The sequence below is a fragment of the Echinops telfairi genome, unplaced genomic scaffold (genome assembly GCF_000313985.2).
Source record: "Echinops telfairi isolate 266 unplaced genomic scaffold, ASM31398v2 ScPeMD7_7475;HRSCAF=8513, whole genome shotgun sequence".
NCBI classification, from domain to species: Eukaryota; Metazoa; Chordata; class Mammalia; order Afrosoricida; family Tenrecidae; genus Echinops; species Echinops telfairi.
Window position 1 is genome coordinate 9,703,337 of NW_022111379.1, and position 23,398 is coordinate 9,726,734.

The 23,398-nt window shown below is 44.6% G+C and overlaps 1 protein-coding gene across 1 annotated transcript in view; it reads right to left on the reverse strand.

The window, feature by feature from the left end:
- The window catches only part of EDC3 (enhancer of mRNA decapping 3), a 47,848-nt gene extending 24,452 nt beyond the window's left edge, over positions 1-23,396 (reverse strand). The window contains exons 1-3 of the mRNA XM_004712035.2: positions 23,358-23,396; positions 14,117-14,298; positions 10,067-10,380 (exon numbers count right to left, since the gene is read on the reverse strand). Of these exons, the coding sequence (XP_004712092.1) occupies positions 10,067-10,380; positions 14,117-14,280 (478 nt within the window). The 5' untranslated portion in view covers positions 14,281-14,298; positions 23,358-23,396. The remainder of the gene's footprint in view (positions 1-10,066; positions 10,381-14,116; positions 14,299-23,357) is intronic.
- Between the last annotated feature and the right edge of the window lie 2 nt (positions 23,397-23,398).

Consider the following 23,398-nt stretch of genomic DNA (forward strand, 5'->3'; position numbering starts at 1 on the left):
CCTGTAGGTTTCCCAGACTGTAACTCTGTGGGAGTAGAAAGCCTCATCTTTCTCCAAAGGAGTAGCCGGTGCTTTTGAACTGCTGACCTTGTGGTGAGCAGGCCAACATGTAACACACTACGCCACCAGGGCTCCCTAACCTACCTGTATCTGCAGCAAGTGACTTTCCAATGCACTCTGTCTGAGGACAAAACTATTCACACCCTTGGTCAATGGACTGAGGGAGTTCAATGGAGGCCTAATCCATATGGGGCCTGCAGATGGATTTGAGAGTCTCCCTGTCAACCACAGCCTTCTGCAAACTGGGTGCTCAGAATTTAAGTTCTAATATAAGCTCCTCCTGATCTTGAATCTTACTATTTACAATCCTTGGATCACACAGGCTGGTATGCACCTTCTGTGTGGACTTAGCTGACACCTCATTTAGTTGTTTGTGTTAAGACAAGTCTTTAAGATCCCAGACACGATTCTTTCCGACAGCCAAGTACCATTTGATTTCTTTCTTCCGGGATCACTTCATGAGGGCCAGTACTGAGCAGGGCCACATCATAAAAACTCGTTGTTCTTAAAATAGGGCTTATGAGTAAGTGGAAGCTCAAAAGTCCATTTTCATATCTAAGGTTTATATATATCCCCCGTCAACTTTAGGAGCAGCATGATCAGTTTCTTGAGAAACAACGTAGATAACCTGCATGGGACATTTGTAGTTCTAACAACAGTATTGCTAATCTAATCTAGAATCTAAAATATTATTGAGAAAAGGAAAATGTACATAGAGGGATGCTCTTTAGGCTAAAATGCATGGAATGCTCACTTATGCAGATTAAAAACTGCAGTGTTTAAGAAAATAATGAGGGCTACACACAGGCAAAAATTTCAGTAAAAAACAAAATAATTTGAGTAACACTCATTCACTAAGGCAAAAATATGTCTACAGGACTGATATGTCACAAAAAGCCAAATATGAAAATAGCAAATATATGGCAATCTTAGGATCCCATTTCTTGGGCATTCTTTTCTTTCTTTTTTTAAGTAAATCATTGCATCAAGCACATCTGTACATATGTTGCCATCATCATTTTCAAAACATTTTCTTTCTACTTGAGCCCTTTGTATCAGCTCTTTTTTCCCCTCCCTCCCCCACCCTCCCACTCAGGAATTAATTGTTATACTCTTATAATACTTATAAGTTATTATAAGATATTATAGAACCATAAGCAGCACTGGTGGCGTAGTGGGTTACACGTTTGGCTATTAACCCGCAAGGTCAGCAGTTTGAAACCACCAGCTGCTCCCCAGGAAAGATGAAGCTTTCTACTCTTGTAAAATATTTACAGTCTCAGAGGGCTAAGAGAGCAGTTCTACTCTGCCTTGTGGGGTCTATGAGTCAGACGCGACTTGACGGCAGTGAATTTTTGACAGAAGCACAAAAATGCTTTCAGATGATGATGGCTGTCTGTCTGGTCATCTTATTAGCCCCGAAGAAGAGAAGACGTTAAAAGCTCCATCCTTGGTCATTTTGCAGAGCCGATGGCCCTGGTACCGCTTCGTCGATACAGTATTTCAGTGTGTCTACAAAGCAAGTCCATTAAAAGAGCCATTCTACGGAGGAGGAAGGTTAAGTGCCTGCTCCAAATCTATACCGCTAACACGTGGCTGCGTTCAGACTGGAATTTTGCGCTGCCGAACTTCAAATTCCACACAACTCCCCATATAAAATCATGAAAGCAAGAATAGGGAGACCACCGCTCCGAGTTAAAAAATGTAAGAGAAAAGAACGTGTTCAGAACATGAGCAGACAAGGCAAAAGCAAAACACTCACTCAATGCAACGAGATGGAAAACGAAGGAATTTAAAGGCGACAGAAAACAAATATTGCTTTAAACAAAAAACCCATGCTCAAAAATCTTTTCATTAATGTTCATCAGACATAATGCATACCATACAGAAAATTACATACTATGATGACATATTTCCTTTTAATAAAAAATTTTCACCCAGGTACACAAAGATCTGTATCTTGCTTGCTTTCTTAGGATCATTTTCCTATTTCATAAAATCAATCTTCAAATCATTCCTATTTTATGGCTGTGGAAATTATAGATTATATCACACATGTACTCACTCCTGATTGGTGAACTTTTTTTCTAGTGCTCACTCTTATTGTTTGACTCAGCTCAAACACAGTGGCTTTGGTTACTCCAGCTGAACAATCACCTCCGTGTGACCACTGGCTGCCATACTATTCACCCAGCACTTGCCCACACTACTGCCTTTGTTCCGCAGTCCCCTCTGTCCCTTGTCTCGCTTCCCACCGCGCAGGCAAAAACCTTGTCACTCATACCTATCCCCCAACACCAGGGCTGATCCACCAGAAGAACACAAATCTCAGTGGAGAGGAAAAATAAAAAGCCACATTATGATACAAACTAAAAATACCACCAAAAATTAAGAGTAAAAAAGGCATATAAAATAAAAGGCAATTTTAGATGAACCACGAGAAAGGGAGCCATCAAAAACTATGCTGTGAGTGGCTGCGTGACTGACAGAGGGTTCTCAAGTTGTCAGGGCAATACAAGAGGGAGAATGAGGCCAGAGCTTCAGAGAAACGCTCGGTCACGGCCAGCATGAATGGCAAAGACTAATACAGTAACAGATGACGTGCTTAATCAGTGGTACCAAATCATCCAGATGAGAAACCATCCCCATTCAGATGAAACCCCAGGAACTGCCGAAATAGGCCACCAGATGCAAAGCTCAAGACAACAGATGATATTGCAAAAAAAAAAAGAGTCGGTCTAGACACACGCACACAAAAACAACTGCTAGAGGAAACAGAAATGAACCAAGAACCGAGACTCCAAAAGACTAGGCACCGGGGTGTGGGTGCTGCTGCCGCTGGCTCCTACAGGGATCACCTGTCGGTTCCCTCACTGAAACACCAGGCTCATTAGCACCAAGGTGAAATTGTTCACAAGGGCGGGGGTGGGGTCAAAGGCAAAGCTGCACTATGAAGAGATGCTGAAATGCACACGATTAAAAACAAGAAAAAAGCACCCTCTCTCACCCTCTCTCACCAGGGTGGCACAGTTCCCCACTGGAAAGATTAACAGGGTTTGTAAAAGGAAATGCCGCCAATGTGTCCCCAGTGATGCCATCTCCATTTCTGACTCTGCCATGGGGCTCTACAAGCATGACTTTCCAGCGAAGCCAGGGCTGTGTCTCATCCTCTAGTGCTGCCCCCACTGCGTAACAGACACTCAAGACTTGGGGCCAACACTGTCGGGAAAGCAGTGTGCAGATATCCAGGAAGCCCAGAGGGAGCCGGGACATGGCAGGCCAGGGAGAGTGAGATGAGAGAGCACAAGAGAAGGGGAGAGGAGAGGGATGCACGCTAACGCGTGGCTGTTTCTTGGTCTCCCTGCCCCTCAGACGTTAATACAAGTGAACACGGACACTGGGAAGTCCTGGGTGAGTGCTGCTGGGTTTACTCAGCCCCAAGGGCTCTGGCTCTCAGTGAAGCTGGCCTTTGGCCACTGGGAGAGAAAAGCACTTCCCTTGAAAAAGATAAACAGTAGTTCCCAGATTTCTTTACTGTCCAATGACAAGGGCCGGGCCTGTGTTAAGACTGGAGGCTGGCTGCCTTCCTGTGCCATTTTGCTGCCAGCTGTTTGGCACAGAGGCCCTTTGGCCGGGATGCCGTGTAACCAGCCCATTGTTGTGTAACGTTCATGCCCCTTGTTTATTGGTTTTTGTCACACACACATTATAAAGGGGAATTTTCCCCGGCTCTTAGCACGCTAAAGGGCATCTGAAGGTCAAACCGCACATGTTTTAGTGCCAGCTTCAACGAGCTTCATGAGAATATGTTTGAGGCTTATTGGGACCTCAGCTACCCAATTCTAGGCACTTGTGCCCAGTGTACCTCTTGGGCTCCAGCAGCAGCACCAGGGTTTCCAATCTTTTGGACGTGGGAGATGCAGCCAAGGAGGTTAAGAAGTCAGTAGGAGGACTGCAGTCATTGCTGGGTTCTGACGATCCATTGTGACGCTTCTTGACCCGTGTGGGTTTTCTTAGCTGTAATCTTCACAGAAGCAGGTCATCAAACCAACAGAACCATTCCATGGGTTTGAACCATCAACCTTCCAGTTGGCAGCTGAGCAATTAACCATTTGTGCCACCTGGGCTACCCTGGGAATTCCATTGGCTAATGAAAACGTTGCAAATAATAAGTCCTAACCTCAGACAGTGGGCTCGCTGCTACACGAAACATGCCATTCAAGAGCAACCAACCTGCGATCAGGAAATGCCAGGCATTTCTCAAGTGAAAAGGTTTAATTATATTTCCTTGTTTCTTTCCAACCCTATAAATCAGGGGTTCTCCACCTTCCTCACGCTGCGACCCTTTCAGACAGTGCCTCATGTTGTGTTGACCCCCAACCATAACATTATTTTCATTGCTACTTCATCACTGTAATTTTGCTACTGTTATGCATTGTAATGTAAATATCTAATATGCAGGATGTATTTTCATTGTTACAAATTGAACATAATTAAAGCATAGTGATGAATCACAAAAACAATATGTAAATTATATAATGTGAAATATGTATTTCTAATGACAAATCAATGAAATTTTGTCTTGAAACATGGCGTAGCATGGGTAACAGTCTTAATATAACAACAGTATACTACATTGCTACATTTTGCGACAGTATGCATAAAAAGCCAACGTGTTTTCCCAATGGTCTTAGGTGACCCGTGAAAGGGTCACGTGACCCCCAAAGGGGTGGAGACCCACAGGTGGAGAACCACTGCTATAAATAAAGGGAATAACTTAGTGCCAAGTGGAGACAGATCTGAGAAACCACTTTGGCCTGAACAGGAGCTGCAGGGCTGCTATCAATTTCTATGTCCCAACCTCGACCTTCAGATGTTTGTTGAATTGTATGTGGTCAACAACTAGGGAGCCCAGGGGTGTAGTGGTTATGCGTTACAACCTGAAACCATCACTCCCGCCACAGGAGGAAGACAAGCTTCCTCATCCTGTAATGAGCTACTGTTTCAGAAACCCACAGGGGCAGTGCTACCCTGTCAACTATAGGGTCACTAGGTGTCAGAATAGACTCCACTGATAGCCCTGGAAACCCACAGGGGCAGTTTGTCTCTGCCCTAGAGGCAGGCTATGAGTAGGAGTCAACTCAGTAACAGTGGGTTGGGTTTTAGGTTCTGGATCAAGTCAATAACTACTCAAGCCCATAGTTAAAATGAGGTTCCAAAGGGCTCTGATAATCCCATCAGCTGCTCCGAAAGAAAAAGATGAGGCTGTCTGTCCCCATGAAGATTCACAATCACGGAAGAAAGGTCTGGCAATCTATGTCGCCAAACCAGCCACCCAAACCTCTAGGGGGCACTGTTCTACTCTGTCATGGAGTTAGTTGGAGAATCCACGGAATCAGTCGGCGCTGACTGCAGCTTGTTTTGGGGGGAGGTGGTGGCAACCCTTCCACTTGACCTTACCCTATCTCAAACCCTAAATAAACCCCCCCCAGAGTACTTTTCAGAGTGACTCCACTTAATATTGAGTGTAACTTGTTAAAGGTCAAATAACATGCTTTGAACATAAGTGCACTCTTCAAAGAGCAATAATAATAAAAAAAAAAAAGGCACAAGACCATCTTACCATAACCACCAGTAACGGTGCCCCTACTTACCCAATGATCTGAAAACTGTCCATACAAAACCATACGTGCAAATGCCTGTAATAGTTTTACTTACAAATGCCCACAACTAGAAGTAGCCAACAAGTCCTTCAATGAGCAAACTGATTTTTTAAAATCTGGGATGTGTACACAATGGAGTGCTGTTTATAGATAAAAGTGGATTAATAAGTCACAAGAAGACTTGGGTGGTGCACAAGTTTCAAAGCAAGGAGCGTGTGTGGTTGAGGCCTTATGCAGGGCCAAGTTCAAGTTCCCTGGGTACCAGAAGATCCACGTCTCTAAGAAGTGGGGCTTCACCAAGTTTAATGCTGATGAATCTGAGGACACGGTGGCTGAGAAATGCCTTATCCCATGGCTGTGGAGTCAAATACAGCCCCAATCAGGGGCCCTTGCACAACTAGTGGACCCTGCATTCATGAAGGTCTTGGTAGCCCCGTGCCCACCAATAAACTGAACTTCCTGTCTCCAGAAAAAACACCTGGATGGTTCCTAGATGTATATTGCTAAAAGAAAGACGCCAACATGAAAAAGCTCTATATTGTGTGATTTTTAATGATGTGACATCCTGGAAAAGGCAAAACTCTAGCAACTCAAAAAAGGGAAGGGGGTGGGAAGAATGAATGTAAGAAAGAAAGAAAAAAAGGGAAAGATGACGAGACTAGATGAAGCACAGGTGTGCTTTGGGGCATCTCACCTCTAGCTTCCTGTGGGGAGGAGAGAACCGCAATCAACACCGGCCCAAGGCTGATGCTTATGAAGCGCAGGTCATACGTACCTCCAGCCCCCATCTTTTTACCAATTCTGACACCCGATGTCCCTCCCCGGGCGCTTCCACTTTGCAGCTCAATTCAATGCCATGGCCACAAAGAACTCACAGTGTGGGGTTTACTAGGGGAGTAAAAGGTTACAATTCAGCAATAGGAATGGCTCAGGACACAGTTATTTGGCCAGAACAGTTGCCTTGCTCTGCCCACCAGCAGGAATCTCCCTGGTCCTCAGCTCTTCAGGCAGGTCAGCCTACATCTGCCCTGCTCAGGCAAGTATTATTCTGCCAAGAAGCCTTGGCCCTAGGGTGCTTATTCATGTTCCTTGGTCCATGGATTAGGTCGGCAAACCTACTGTAATTGCTTTGCAAAGGCTAAGCCGATTCCTGGCTATGCTGCCATTTCCAGTCTATAGGGTCTAGGAGGTTCTCAGCACAGGGCCTCCAAGTCCAAAGGATGTGCTCTACACACCCACCCACCCTGCTCCTGACACAGCGGGCTTGTTCTAAGATTAGAGAAATAGCAAAACTGACGAATCTCTTCATTATGGTTCCATACACCTTATTTGCATGGTCCCATCCAAACACTGTGCGGGCGTCACAATGGTTATAGCTGGAAGGGCCATATTAAATAATTCACTGCACCTCCACAGGCGATTTTTCTAAGGTGGTGAAATTATATTTGGTCCTCCATATCTGTGGGTTCTATGTTCACAGACTCAACCAACCATGGATAGAAGATATTTGAAAGGGGGGGGGGGGGGGAAAGCAATTAAGTGACTAAAGAAATCCCTCAAAAAAAAAAAAAATAAATCCCTCAATGGTTAAGAGGGAGCATGCAGTGCTTTTTATTTATCATACACATTGTAGGACCTGGGTAATTAAGGAGCTCTGGTGACACTGTGGGTTAGGCACTGGGCCGCAGACTACATTCGTGACTGAAATGCACCAGCGGCTCCATCGGGGGAAGATGAGGCTGTCTGCTTCGATACACATGTATAGTCTGGGGAGCCCTACGCAGGACTGCTATGAGACGGAACTGACTTGGTGGCAGTGAATTTGGTTTTAGGTTTGGGTGTTAGATATTACAACTAATCTAAAGATGATTTAAAAGATTTAAGAATGTGCATGTTACATGCAAATAACTACTATGCCATTTTATATAACAGGGTTTCAAAAAAATCATAGAAAAACTCCATTACCTTTTAATCCCATTTTCCCACCAACTTTTAAAAGTCCCCTCAAGTAAGAGATTTGAGCACCTACAGGGGCTCCTGAAACCAATTCCCCATGGACACCAATGGACGACTGTATTCTGTTCTGCATAACACCGCACATACATGACACTATACCTTTGTCAACATTCACCGAACTCTACGGCACAAAGAGTGCGTCTTAATGTGTGTAGCTTTACGAAATTGAAATAGAGGACCCGAATGAAACGCGGTCTATGACAAACAATTCAGCAATGGACAAGGTATGGGATCTAAGTAATCTAGAAAATGAATGGAGTGAGGTGAGAGGCAACGAGAGTGGCCATAAGCACCATATTTTACTCGTTGTTTCCCAAAGGAAGTTTGAGTTAACAATTCGGATACGACGTACATCAAATGGAAAGCCAAACTGGACAATTAAGTAAAAGATGGCAGTGGTAGGAGACAGAGTCTCACTGCTACAGTCACAATCTATAGGTAAGCAAGGGGAGAATGGAATGATTCACCTGGTAATGGTTTAGAGTTTAAGACATTAGTCTGAACTCACGTTTTTACACACACGCACACACGCACGCACGCACGCACACGGTTCATACAAAAAGATTGCAAAAGAGATACCTTTACTTTATCCTGGCTTATGGGCCAAGCACAAAAGTTTTCAATTGCCTGGGGGCTCTGAGTAACTTTTTTTCCTTTCTATAAAGGAGGTGGTAAGCCAAATACATTTGGGGACTTATATGATTCAGTCTCAGATACCCCAAACAAGGCTCTGAGTCAAAATGGACTTGCTGGCAATGGGTTTGGTTTGAGGGATAGGTGTGTGTATGTGTGTGTGTGTTCCACGCACAAGAATCCCACGTGTGTGTATATATATCAATCACCCTTACAGAGGTGACACAGCACCCCCATTCCTTAAGTGTGGACAGCACAGGATTTCCTTCCAAAACATGGTGATTTGTTATAAGAAAGTTTTCTTTTGCTTTTCTTAAAAAAATAATACAAATTTGAAAGATTGACGCCTAAATACAAGTCATTTTTCTACCCAAGTATTCTACAGTTCTTCTAAGGATAGAAGAGAAACCAGTTTCAGTGTCAATTTTCCAATCATCTCTCAAGATAGTTGTTCATAAGCAATAAAGGACGCTGCCTTGAAATATAATTTTTTTAAAAAGACGAGTGCTTCCCAATGTTAATCCACTTGAATCAGGAGATTCCAAGATTTGAGAAGTTGGCACTGGCACAGGGGCCACCGCACAGGGAGAAGAACTCACACCGTAGGGACCTTACAGGAGCACAGGACACTGGGAGGATAACAGGGAGCCATTAATGCATCAGGAAGTATCTCTGCAGAGTTCCGTGATACGCTCTCTGAATGAGGGGTTGAAGAGAGACGGAGCTTATTTTAAATTCTGCTGGAATCTGACTTCAGCTTATTAACCTTATCTGGATAGCTGAATAAAGGCACGTTAAACATTTCTACCATATTCTGCCATTACCTCTAGGACCAACATCCAGAAACATTGCAATGGTTTGCCATTTATGAATGATTTCTTGAAAAGAACATTCATAACAAACCTAACAGATTCTAGTAGCTTGATATGGTTCTATAGTTAGCCTTAGTGGTGAGGTGGGTTACGAGTTGGGCTGCTCACCATGAGACCTGCAGTTCGAAACCACCAGCCACTCCTCAGGAGAAAGATGGGGCTTTCTACTCCGATAAAGAGTTAACAGTCTTGGAAACTTACAGGGGCAGTGATATCCTGTCCTACAGGGCTGCTACGCGTCAAAACTGACTCAACAGCGTGAGTGTTGGATAATCAGCAAATGCTACTCAGAACTCTGGTGCGGACAGAGGTAGGCATGATCAATATACGACCACACACTGATGCGCCAGGGACAGTAAATACAGCAAGCTTAAAACTGCCAGTCTCTCTCAGAGATGGACAGATCCAAGAACTGTTTGGGCCAATACTCTGCTCTCCTCCCAACGGAGGATGGGAGCCAAATAACAACCATGACCAACAGAAAGCTTCTCGGGAATTGCCAGGTCCCATGCAAGTGCCATCAGTTATCAGAGCAAAACCACTGCCAGTTTCAGTGAATTCGAGGCAGAGCGGAGACTCTTCTTGAACGAAGAGAGAAGTGGTAGGAGGGCAGAGCGTGAGCATGAGTCTTGAACAGGCTACGTCCTTTCCCCCGTACACGGCGAGACTAAGGCTGAAATAAGACCACCAGGCTACTCCTGCAGTTCTCCCAGTGCTCTTTTATAAGGACAATGAAAGACCCACTGAGAGAGCTCTGGCAGTGAAGAGCTTAGAGCCCTGAACCGTCAGGTAGAGAAGAATTATCAACGTGATCCTACTTACAAGAGTTGTGCCGTCGGCGGAAACTTTTGGACTGACTCAAGGACTCCACGTGCCTGTCCACATAGCTTTTTGAGCACGGCTGCTGCTGAGGGGAAATGGCAGCCTCTTGGCTCCTCACGTCTGTCCTCTTAGGGATGTTCTGCGGGGCACTGCTGGAGGAGGACGGCTTCTTGATCAATTTGCCCATGCCATTCTGATTGATCCCTACTTGGTAGCCCACGCCAGAGGGGCCTAATTCCACCTGATGAAGATCCCCAAGATGCTGGTTGTCCCCAGGTATCTCCAGAATTTTTAATTCCGTAATGTCACCTGCCCTGAAACGCAAAACAAGAGTCCAAATCACAAAACAGTAATAGCAAACAAACCGGGGTCAATAGCAACAAGTTACACCTTGCCAGGGGGCTTTTCAATGAGCATCTGAAGCAGAAACTAAGACTGCTTTATGGATTATTAAATGTTTTCCACTCACTCACCAGAAATAGAACACTTAGCTAGTATGTTCTTAGGCCTGAATTATCCATAAGGTTTTCTGTGGCTAATTCTTCTACAGTAGACAGCCTATTCCTTTTTCATAGTCTATCCTTAATCTGGAAACTCTACCTGTTCACTTGGGTGAGCCTGCTGGTATTTGAAATATCAACAATGCAGCTTCCAGCATCACACAAGCCACCATAGTACAACTGAGAGAAAAGTGGGGATTGTGGCCTTCCCTATGGATTATAACTCAATGTAATGAAAACCAAAATCATCACAAGGGAATCAATAGGTAACGTTGTGACAAGTGGACAGCTTCCACTGCCAAGGATGAGGATTTTGTCTTGCTTAGATCCACAATCCATGCTCAGGGAAGCAGCAGTGAAGAGATCAAACACTGCACTGCACTGCACTGGGTGAACCTGCTGCACAGCCCTCTTTAAATACCGACAAGCAAGGATTGTACTTTGAGAACTAAGGTACACTGACCCAAACCATGGTATTTTTCTTTAAATCGTTTTATTGGGGGTTGCCATGGTATTTTTTCAATCACCTCACATGCATGTGACAGCTGGGACACTGAATACATAAAAATGAAGCAACAAAATTGAGGCACTTGAATTATAGTGTTGGCGAAGAATATTGAAAGTACCATGGACTATCATAAAAACAAACAAATCTGTCTTCTCAGAAGTACAGCCAGGATGCTCCTTAGAAGCAGGGATGGGGAGACTTCATCTCACATCCTTTAGACACCTTGTCAGGAGGGAACTGTCTGCTTGTGGAGGGCCACCAAAGGTAAAGCTGCAAAGTTAACCCGGGAGCAGACAGCATGTCAGCATTTCCTGGTGGTTGTAGAGAAACTAAAAGGAGGGACACCAGTCCAAAAATAAGAGATTAGCAGGGTGGGTGATAATGCAAAGGGAGAGGGGAGAATGGAGTCCCGAGACATTTGGAAATCTACAGGATTTGGTGACTAACAATATGAGGATTAAAGAGAGTGTTCGATGGTCCCTAGGTTTTTAACTTGGATGAAAGGGATTATTAGTTACCAATAGTGGGTAGAACATTAGAAGAAATTTGCAGGCACACAGTAATTAAATATAAGGGTTAGGTGTGGAGGGATCTCAGTGTATAAGAAGGTAGACATGAGATTAACTATAGAATACAGACTGAGAAAAGAACTAAAAATAAAACTGAGAAAATCCATCTAAAGGAATAAAAATACACACACATGGTAGGAGTTAGGGGGCAATCAAACACGGTTAGAATTTGACAGTGCCACAGAATTTGGCAACCAGGTGATTTGTAACATCAGTAAGATGGTAAAGTGTGGAAACCAGACAAGGTGGGATGAGGAGGGATAGAGAATGAGATGACAGAGGCGCTGGAGGAAGACTGTTTACCCAATCAAGAATTGTGGGTACCAAGGGAGAGAAAATGGCAGAGCAGTCAATACCTAGTAACAAACACAGGTCAGGGGCAAGTGTTTTAAGTATGGAATTGGTCACAAGACGCAGAGTGATGGGCTGAGACTGAAAATACCAGAGACGGGGCAGGGTCACAGAGGAGGAAGAAAGGGCTAACTAAGCAGAGGATGACAGACAGCACCAGGCCTGAATACAGAGAGCTTCCTCCACTCAGACGGCAAGAACCCAAGGAACACAACTGCTGCTGGTGCCAAGCTAGTGAGGAGAGGGCTGTGAAGACACAACTGAACTGAGACCCGCCGGCAAACATTAAGAAAAAGAGCCTTTGGTCAACTAAGGACCTTAGTGAGGAGACCATAGCAGTGTTATGAGTTGGGATGTAACCACAAGGTGAGCAGTTCGAAAGCACCAGCCGCTCTGCGGGAGAAGGATGAGGCTCTCTATGCCCATAAAAAAGTACAGTCTTAATGAACCTATAGGGGCAGCAAGTAGAATAAGGCTTTGCTGGGGGTGGGGGGGATGATATCAAAGAGTCCAGGAAGAAAAATAATTTTTGGAAACTGATTATGGTAGCAATTGTACAATATGCAATTAAACTATGGAATGATATATGTATTAACTCCCAATTAAAATAAAATTATAGTCTAGGAATCCCACAGGAGCAGCTTTACCCTGTCCTAGGGTCACTACGAGTCAGAATCAATTCAATGGCAGTGACTTTGAGAAGGATTTAGCTATTGGCGATGGTGCCTCTGGGGATAAACTGTTATACAAATCTAAAGATTATGGAGAGGAAAAGTCCCAACAAGGAAGGACATTCAAGTCACATAAAGCCGAGAGTGAAAGCTCAGCGGATGTGTCTTATGCCTGGAGGATCACTGATGATGCTCTTTGTCATAAAATTATAATGAGAACGCTAAAGTGAACCAGTCGTACATAACCCATGGACAGGCAAATAGATTCTGGGTTCCCCCTTAATTCTATCCCCAATCCAAGAACATTTAGTACTCATGACATAGCCCTGCTTGATGCTTACTCTCATCAAGAGATCACTGAAGATATGGGCGTTATAGCAAAGTGTGATGAAGAAAGCCGATGGCGCCTGGCTTTCAAAAATAATAGTGTCTGGGGTCTTAAAGGCTTGTACTCAAACAAGCGGCCACCTAAGTGAGACGTCAACTATGTCCACTTGGATGAAGCACACCAGCTTGTGTGATCCAAAGATGACAATAACAAAACCCAAACATGAAGGAGGGTAAAGTATCAGAACTTAAATAGTTAACACCCAATTTGAAGAAGGCTATGGAGATGACAGTGGGAGCCCCAAAATCTGCTGGGCACCAACATGGATTAAACCTCAGGTGGATCCCCTGACCATAGTTGGGGATCCAAATAACCTTGCTATCACATAAAGACTAGATTGTGGTGGATGGAACTAGGGTATAATATGACACCTGGTTATTTGGCTCATTCTTGATTTGTTCTCATTTTAAATATTTCTTGCTTTTTTCTCAACAAAGGTTTTTATCCTCTAGTTTAATATTACCAGTAGTCTTTTCTCTATATATATATGCATGTGTGTATTTACCGTTCTCAGTTTTTTGTTTGTTTGTATTTTTTGTTTCCCAGTTTTTGAAACTCAGGAAAGGTGGATGTACACAGCTAACAATTGGTGCAATAGCTCAAGGGGATTGGGGGGTGGGGAGGTCTTAAGGGAAATAGGGAGTAAGGAATGAATACAGGTGGGGAAGGATACTCTAGAATTGATTGTGGTGATGTATACACAACTTTAAATATGACTGGATTATGCAAGTAGATGATATGTGAATCATATCTCAATAAAACTAATAGAAAAGGAGAATAAAAATATGAAAGCGTACTAGAGGGGAAAAAAAGTGAGGTTCTTCTGAAAAGGATCCATTTAAGTAATGTTCTATGCTTGACAAATTCTAAGAAAATGGTTTCACAAACCCTAAATCATTAGCCAAAAGCTAATTACGCCATATCTCTGCTGGGAACAGTAGCTAGAAATTGCATCCTCAGATTAAAAATCTCACCTGGCACAGCTCTAGCCAGCGCTGCCCTGTGGAAGAGAATAATGGTACATCAAATCAAGGGGCTCATGCTCCCGAGGCGGGGCACCCACCTGAAGGTGACTTCTGGCACAAGGCACTTCACTCCATTGTGGAACGGCCGGGTCAGAGAAATGGTCTGGCTGACCTGATCCACTGCCGACACTCTGCCCTGATACACACCCAAGCTCTCTCCACAGTTGATGGACACAATACTGCCCAGCCAATCTGTAGCCATGTTTCAGGTGCGAGACCACTGTGAAGAGAAGGAACCGTTCAGTGTACCTTGGAAACACATGGCTCTTGACGGGCAGCAGGTATTAACCCGGTGCTGCTCTGTGTCTGGCTCAGCGCGCACTAATCCACGTTCTGTCACATTCTCAACTGATGAGAACAGAAGAGACGTAACGTAAGAACACTTTTTTCTTCCAAGTAGGAGTGTACATATCAGTAAATAGACATTATCATTTAACGCAGAGATCTTATAGTTGCTTAGACACACATGCATTGTAAAGATACTGTTTCCCTACTCACATGGCAAAGATACTATGTCCCTAATCAAATCATATAACTATAACCAGTTTACATCTGAGGATATTTTAATACACCTGCTACTAGAATGCTCTCAAAGATAACTTAATCCCAAGAAATGTGGAAGCAACACTACTAAAACTGACAATGCCAGAAGAACCTGTTATCCGACGAGCCGTCCTGCTGCTGTTAGTGATAAATTCTCGACCACGGTAGCAGTTGGAAGACGCTCTGGAAGACTACACCGAATGAGCGAGCTTCAAGGAGTGCAGAGAAAAATTCTAGTGATCTTATCATTCGATTTTCCACAAACTTTTGGAGACCCCTCCTACTGTTTTTCCAACCACGCATAGGATATTCACCAGCACATTCTTTTCTTTTCTAAATGTGCCGGTTTTAATGGAAGTTGCGTACAAGACATTTTACTCTTGCATCTTCTCGAGTGATTGATTCCTCCTTGTATTTGTCCTCTTCCTGTCCGACTTGGCGAGACTTGGCTTTCGCTCCAGGGTCTGTTTGCCGTCTTTATCCAGTTTTAACCTCGTCATAACCACCTTGCTGGGGTGAATGCCCACACGGACAGCGGTGCCTTTATCTCGCTGCATGCTGCACGCGCTCAGTGTAGATGACGTATTTCTTCCTGTCAACCTGGACCACTTTGCCAATCTGCTGACCTTTGTAGTGTCCTCGCACAACCTGGACGTCATCATCCTTGCGGATCGGCATGGACCGAACGTTGTATATCTGTCTCACTTCCTTGGAAAGAGGGGAAGACATACTCTTCCTGCGAACGTGGAAAGGTGCACTGAAATGCCCTTTCTGGTTTTTGCTCCGGTCCGAAGTCACAAAGGGCCTGAACTTCATTTTGGCTGCTACTCCTTCAGTGATGGCCCCCAAAGGGAAAAGTACCACCAACACATTCCTGGCCCTAAGCAAATATTAAATTTCAAAGGCTTGAAATCGCTGAGTATGTTCTCAAGCCACAACAAAATTACACTTGAAATCCACACCAGCGTTTTAGAATATTCCTAAATATGTGGAGATTCAGCAGGGTATTTCTAAATGCACCGCGGGTCAAAGATGGCCTCACAGGCAATAAGGAAACAATCTGGATTCAATGAGAATGAAAACAGAGCACTCAAAAATATGTGGGAGCAGAACTTGAAGGGAAATGTGCACCTCCAAATGCTTATATTAGAAAAGAAAAAAGGTTTTTAAACCAAGGATCTACCTAAGCTTCTAGCTTAAGAAGCTACAGGGGACAAAGCAAACTTGATCCCAAATGAGAGTTGCAAGCCATCTTCCAGTCACCCAGCTCCTGGAGAGCCCATTCACAGCAAGATCAGATGGCTGTAATCCATAGGCCTTTCAGTGGTTGATTTTCCAGAATCGCTTAACTGGGACCCTCTTCCTAGCCTGTCTTAGTCTAGAAGCTCTGCTAAACCAGTTCAGTATCGGAGCCACATGCAAGCCTCCCCGGGCGGATGGGCGGTAGCTGTGCTGAGGTGCACTGCGTGTTCCATACAGAAGGCTGAGATGTCCACCATGGCCTCTCAAAGGGCCAGTCAGCACAGGAAAAGGCGCTCCTCCCCGTTCTCTGCCAGGGAACCGGAAATGAAAACACGGCACTTAGCCACTCCCAGTGCTGCAACTCAAAGGCAACTCCCACTCCCAGTGCCCATGCAGGGCTTCCATGGAGGCAAGTCTCTGCAGGCTGGAAACCTAATGGGAGTGGACAGCCTCAACTTTCTCCAGCAGAGGCTGGTGGTTTGCACGGCCAGCCTCATGGTTAACAATCCAACACTTACTGATAATCAGTCAGTGTCTTGCTATCAAAGTTCATCCGATTTTAATTGCAAACCCAGTCTTTGCTTCCAGAGGGGAAGTAGGTGCTGCAGGTGGGGACATCATGAGAAAACATACCTTTCTTGTACCTTTTATTGGTGTCCACTTTGTGAGTCTTCAGCAGTAGTAGTTTCATTTTAAAAGCATCATGACAAAACTGTCACTGTATTAACAAGCTATTACGAACCCCCCCCAAAAAAAACAAGTCCACTGCTGTTGAGGCAATTCCGATTCACAATAGCTCTAACAGGGCAAAGAACTGCTTCTTAGGGTTTCCAATCTTTTTTTCTTTTTTTTTTTTTTAAACATTTTATTAGGGGCTCATACAACTCTTATCACAATCCATACACACATCAATTGTGTAAAGCGCATTTGTACTTCATTCTCAAAACATTTTCTCTCCACTTAAACCACTGGCATTAGGTCCTCATTTTTCTCTTCCCTCCCCGCGCCCCCCTCCCTCATGAGCCCTTGATAGTTTATAAATTGTTATTTTGTCATATCTTGCCCTGTCCGACGTCTCCCCTCACCCACTTTTCTGTTGTCCATCCCCCAGGGAGGAGGTCACATATAGTCCCTAGGGTTTCCAACCTTAACGGTCCCAGAAAGTCTCTTCTGTCTCCTATGGCTAGTGGGCTTTAAGCCGCCAAATTTGTGCTTAGTAGCCCAATGCTTAATCCATTACTCCATGATTCAATTCTTTTGAAATTCACGCTTTACAGAGCTCAATCATAAAGCTGGATAGCTCTCTCAACCTCTCTCCACAGGACTGGGACAAGTAACTTCTTTATTTCCTAGTTATTTATTCAACAAATATGTACTGGATGCCTAATAGTGCCAGGGACTATATCCAGCTATCCTGAGTTTTCAAAAGCAAAGCAAGTTGTCAAAAACAGAATGTCTACAGACAATTCTATAGGTGACAGAAAGAAAAAGTATGGGAAATTCCACGACTATTTAGCACTAGTGGGGCTAGAATATGAGAAACATTGGTGGTGTAGTGATCACACGTTGGTCAAAACCACTGGGTGCTCCGAGGGAAAGACAAGGCTTTCTACTCCTATAGTTACAGTAAAAAAAAAAAAAAAGTTAGTCTTAGGAGCACTGGTGGTGTAGTGGTTGTGAGTTGGTTGCTAACTGCAAGAGTTAGTCTTGAACTAACCACAGGGGCACTACTGTCCTGTCCTATTGGGTCGCTGTGAGTTGGAACCAAGTTGATGGTGAGTTTTTGGTTTGGTTTAGTTTGGGGTGGGGAGGGGAGGGGGGGTAGGATAGTCCAATGAACTGTTTTTCAGGCCCATGAACAGGTTCTCAAAGAGGGGCCAGATAAGGACATTTTAATTATCCAGTCTGGAGAGATGAGGACTTCTGCGGAAAATCATCACCCACAAATCAGCTGGTGACTGACAAGCACATTTTATCTTGCCAAGTCTGAGTGCTAACTATGAGGAGGAGCTGTTTAAAGACCTGCAAATATTTTTCAAAAATAGAAAACCTTATTGCCCAGCAAATGAAACAATAACTACATAAATACACATGACTAGTGTTACATAAGGTTATCAATGCTGTGGTAGTTACTTAATTTCATGTCAACTTAATAAATTCCAGTATAGGGGTGGAGTCTAGCCTGTCAATCAGGTCACAGCCTAATGATGTTTCCTTGTGGGTGTGGCCTTCTCATGAGGATTCTGGGAACTTCCTCTTTTTCTCCTGAGAGGCGGGCCACACTCTCTGCCTTCATCTTCCTGTGGACCAGCCATATGGAGCTACACTGTGACCTAAGCAAGCCTTGCAGTGGAGACCTGTGGAGACAGGTGACGCTTCCATTGCAATTGGATCCACACAAGTTTTCACCCACCAGCCTGTCATCTTCCTGCATTTGGCATCACTGCATGTGCTGTGTGAGTCTGAAGAGGGATTTATGGACTAGTATCAGGCATATGGGCCAATATCAGAGTTATGGACTTGATCTAGGCTGGGCTGGGATGTTTTCTCAATATACAACTGCTCTTTGGTATAAAACTCTCTTACATACATGAGTGTCTCTGGATTTATTTCTCTAGTCAACCCAGACTAACAGAAATGCCAAATAAAATATTTCTTCATGATCAATTCTTAATTTTTCTTCCCTAATGTTGCAAGCCACACTTCAGGCATGAAGCGTTTGTTTTTTCCCCAAGACTTGAACATTCATCCATAGCTACCTATTGGATGTAACTTTTGGTTCCACCTGTAATATGCTTGATATGATTCTAGTTTGGTTTTGTTGTTGTTTTATTCCCACAGTCATCCTTTGACATATTTTTGGAAAACATTTATCATGATGACGTTTATCCATCTTCAAACATTGTCGAATCTTGAAAAACCCTGGCTACAGGGTCCACCACTGCCAGCCAGCTGGCCAACCACATGGCAGAGGGTACCTCTGGTGCACCCCCTGCTTGGCAGCCACTGCAAAAAGGCAAAGTTCATTGGCTTTCAGCTGTGCTCCTTCTGCTTCCAGTTCCTAAGCATCTCTCAGTACCATGCCTTTGATTCACTCATCGCTTTGCTCTTCTCCTCCTGGGACAGCCGTCATCTTACCAATCTACTTCTCTACTACATCTTAAGTTTGGAGGTCAGGTTTGATGTACAATGAAAAGATGTAATTCCCCCCTCTGAAAAGCCTACCAATGGCAGTGAATCCTTCAAGCAACCCCAATCTAAAAAGACTAAATATTTTCTGTACTCAACAGGTTAACAAGATGTTTCACAAAAACGCAATGTTGGCACAGCCAACGCTATTCTGCCAATTCGCTCCTAGAATTTATCCTAACAATCTGTTTGTGCAGCTTCAAAAGAAGCATCAGATCCCAGATCACCAGGATTTTTCCAGATGACTTTTAAATGGAACAATTTTGGTCCACTGTTGAACTCTCAGGACTTGCAGACTACTGAATGATAGAAGAAAGGACGTTACTACATCATCTGTCTTGTAAAATACAATAAAGTGCAGCGGCCCTAAACAGGCTTCTGGCCATTTTGCAGCTGAAGCCATAAGACAGTCCATAAGCTGCCGACAGCTGATGAGCCTCGGAACGGGCTCACTTCATTTCACCTGCCGCCTCTGGTCCAACGCAGAGCATTCAGGTACAAGGAGAAGCCCCTGGACCTGCTACAAGTAATTATAAGTCAGCTGTGCATAAACAAGGAGTTAGTATGTACTTCTAAAAAGCGAGGCATTTCCCATGCACCTGGAAAGGTGTTTGTACTTATAGAATAAAAATCGTGGGAATAGCAAGGCCCTTTCCAGGGTAGAAAGGACATGAACTTTTGAAGTTTGACATCCTAAGCCCAGTTCACCTCCGAATTACAACCCCTTCCAGCTCTATGTCCTGGGCAAATAACCTAATGGAAGTCTCAATTGCCTCATACATAAAGTGGAAATTATACCAATTAAACACCTATCTTGCAGAATTACTACGAAGACTGAGAAAATCTATAAGGCGTATACCATGTAACCGATTTTAGTTCAAAGGTCTCCTTTTGGCAGAAACCCTATTGATCAGACAGAAGACTACTGGATGACCCTGGAAAAATCACCACCTCTCTTCTCAGCCAAGCAAAAATGCAACAACATCGGAATTCACTCTCGGATCGCTTGCAAAGTTCCACTCTTCAAACTGGAATACACATATCTCTGCAAGTACACATAAAAGTTTTCCAAGACATATGCAAGCACGCTACTCTTTCATAAACCTGATTTGCTTAGATAATTGAATAATCAATAAAAGACTTTCATCCATAAAATGTATTACTACTTTAGGGAAGGGGGCCAGCAGTCTATCGTTCAGTCCTAATCGCCCGGTGTCAACAGTTTCCTTGGTCCACAGCTGTGATTATTCATTTGGGTACTGACTACAACTGGCTCGTACTAGAGTGGCAGAGGTGAGTGGCTATAAAAAGATCTGACCTATAAATCCTACCACCTTACTCATCTGAAGATTCTTTAAAACATCCCATTACTGAGCATCTGTGAGAAAAACTGAATGGACACAAATTCAAAAAAGGGAAAATACAAAATGGACAAATTCTCAGAATGATACAAAACTCAAGGAAACAGGTGTGTTAGTCTGAGTACTTTAGGGAAACAAATCCACAGAAACTCATTATAAGAGAGAGTTTTATGTAAAGTTTAAGTGCGCATCAAGAAAATATCCCAACTCAGTGCTGCCCAAGCCCACAAGTCCAACATTAACCCATCTGTCCAACACCAGTCCACAAAGTCCTCCTCCATCTCACAAAACAGACACAACGATGCCGACCGCAGGAGGAAAGCCGAGTCAGTGAACGTGTAAGCATCTCAGCGCTGGCAGGGGTCTCCACATGGGTGCTCCAGCACCCAGGGCTGCATCGGGGTAGGTCCATGTGGCTTCTCCTTGGGGATGTCTTGCAGGAAGTCAGCCTTGCAAGCTGAATCAGGGAACTGCTAAGGCAGCTGCACCCTGGTTCGACTATCACAAAGCAAGAGACCTGAGAACTAGAAAGGCGAGGCTCACGGAGCCATTTATCCCTCCGCTCTTCAATTAACCCCACATGTGTTTATTGGCCAGGTTGGCACAATCAACTAACTAACTCATCAGGTAGAATCAAAAGACCCAACCTGATGCTGTCAAGTTGATTCTGACTCACAGAACCCCGGCAGGGTCCCCAAGGTTGTCAGTCTTTACAGAGGCAGACCACCGTGTCTCTCATGAAGTGGTTGGTGAGTTTGAACCACTGGCCTCTCAGTTGGTAAAAGAGCATGTAATGACTGTGATACTGGGGCTCATATCAAGTAGAGAAACTGAATCAGTCATTTAAAAGTTTCCCACAGAGGAAGGTCCAGGTCTGACATTTTCTTTGGTGACTTTACTAGTAAATGTTGTCATTAATTAAAAATCAGGTGACCTTACTGGTAAATTCTACTAAATATCTGAGAAATAAGTAATACCAACCCTACACAAACTGCTTCAGAAACCAAAGGAGGAGGAACATTTCTCAGCTCATTTTACAAGGAGTATTACCTTACTCGGAGACCAATGCCAGACAAAGGTACCACCGGAAAAGAATACTGCAGACTAATATTCCTCATGGACACGGACACAAAACCTCCTAACAAAATACTGGTAAACCCAGCTCGGCAAGAAATAGCAAGAACTAAACACCAACAGAGTTCATTTCAGGAATGCCAGGTTGGTTTAACAATGAAAAATCAAGTAACGTAATATACCACTTCATGCATACTTCAGAGCTATGACAGGTTCAGCTCAGACCGCTGCAATAAAGTGACCACACTAAAGTCGATTACACAGATGTGTTTATTTTCAAGTGCATATAAAGTTAGGTTGGCACTACCCAATAGTCTATCAAGTATAGAACAGGATTATGGAAAAGTGCGAAATGTGAGAATTATCAAAATGTTAGTGGCATGAGGCGAGCACATGCTGCTGAGACAACAGCACTCAATCTAATCCCACCACGATCCCTCCACCTCACCTCCCATGTTACCGGAACAGTCTCAACAGGTGCCTTACTAACATTCTCGCACGACCTTCCTGGAGATACCAATTTGGATCCTGTCTTATTTTGTCTGGCTACCTGAAAAAAAGTCTAACCTAACCCTACTTATCTGGCAAAGAACCGGAAAATGCAACACAGTCCACTTGCAGTATTTACAGGATCTCAGGAATGACAGGATTTTACATATCGTTCAGTCTAGTGCTTTTCAAATTACAAGCACCCTGTGGCTCGGAGTTCATTTAGTGAGTTACAATACCACCACCACCACCCTGTCTTCACTTGAATCCATAGAAATGTCAGCGGGCATCATCTGCAGAAAGGATAGGGGAACTTTAATTCCATGTGTGTGCACGCTCATGTTCGTGCTGTGTGCAGGCGTACTCTGGGTAATGACGTAAATGTATTCAACGGTGGGCCACAGGTCAAGAAAGCCTGAGACCCTTCACTAGTCCCACAGCCTACCCCCTCACGGAGGCGCCACCAAAACACTCTTAGTAAGCAAAAGGGCATGTCTGTGCAACCGTTTCACCTCATTCAGAGACGCAAGCAATTCGGTACATTCATAAATAGAGAGTGGGATCCAGCTGAGGCTTCAGACGGAAACAGCTGCTCAGAAAGAGTCACTTACATTTTGGTGGGGTGAAAACCTGTCCCTGACAGACGACCGAATGAAGTCCGTTTAGTATGAGCTTAGGGACGAGAACAAACAAAAACCACTCTGGTCCTCAAGTTCCTCCTCTGTAACCGGAGGAGGGGGCTGCTAAAGCTCCTTCTAGGCCTGGAACTGGGGCAATTATTCAAAATCAACTCACCTGGCCAGCAAGGACTCTGCCTCTCACCCACCCAAACACTTTGCAGAACTCAAGTCAGTTAGCGCAAGGAATGCCACAGAGTGGGCTGTCCTACGGCAGGAAAAAAAGTCTGGAAGCAATGCCTGGGATTCAGGTGAAGCTGTGCCCTAGAATGTATCCTTTACCTTCTCAATCCGCTTCATCTCCCAGGCCCAGGCCCACCTGTCATCAAACGATCAGTAAGGGGCGTGGCCCTCGCCTCGCCTCCCCTCCTGGCCAACAGGTCACTGGAGTAGAGTAATGAGTGAGCCAGTGAGTGTAAAGCCACCAACCAGGCTGCACGAGGGGCCAGGCCGCTAATGCTTCCGACCTCACGCCACTGCCACCCCGCTTAGGACCCGCTGTCCCACCTCATGCCAACCCCCTTGGGGAACTCGTAGTACCTGGCCCCCATCCTACAGGTACAGATGCGACCTCCACCTCGGGCCCGCTTCTCCCAAGCTCCACTTGGCCTGGCGCCCTCAAGTCTCAAAGCAAACCCCACTGGAACCCCGGAAGCCCCCTCCCCCAGGCTACCCCAAACCAGGCGCCCCCCTTCAGCTCCCACCTCCGCGCCGTCCGGCCGGCGCTTCGTCCAACGCCACAGAG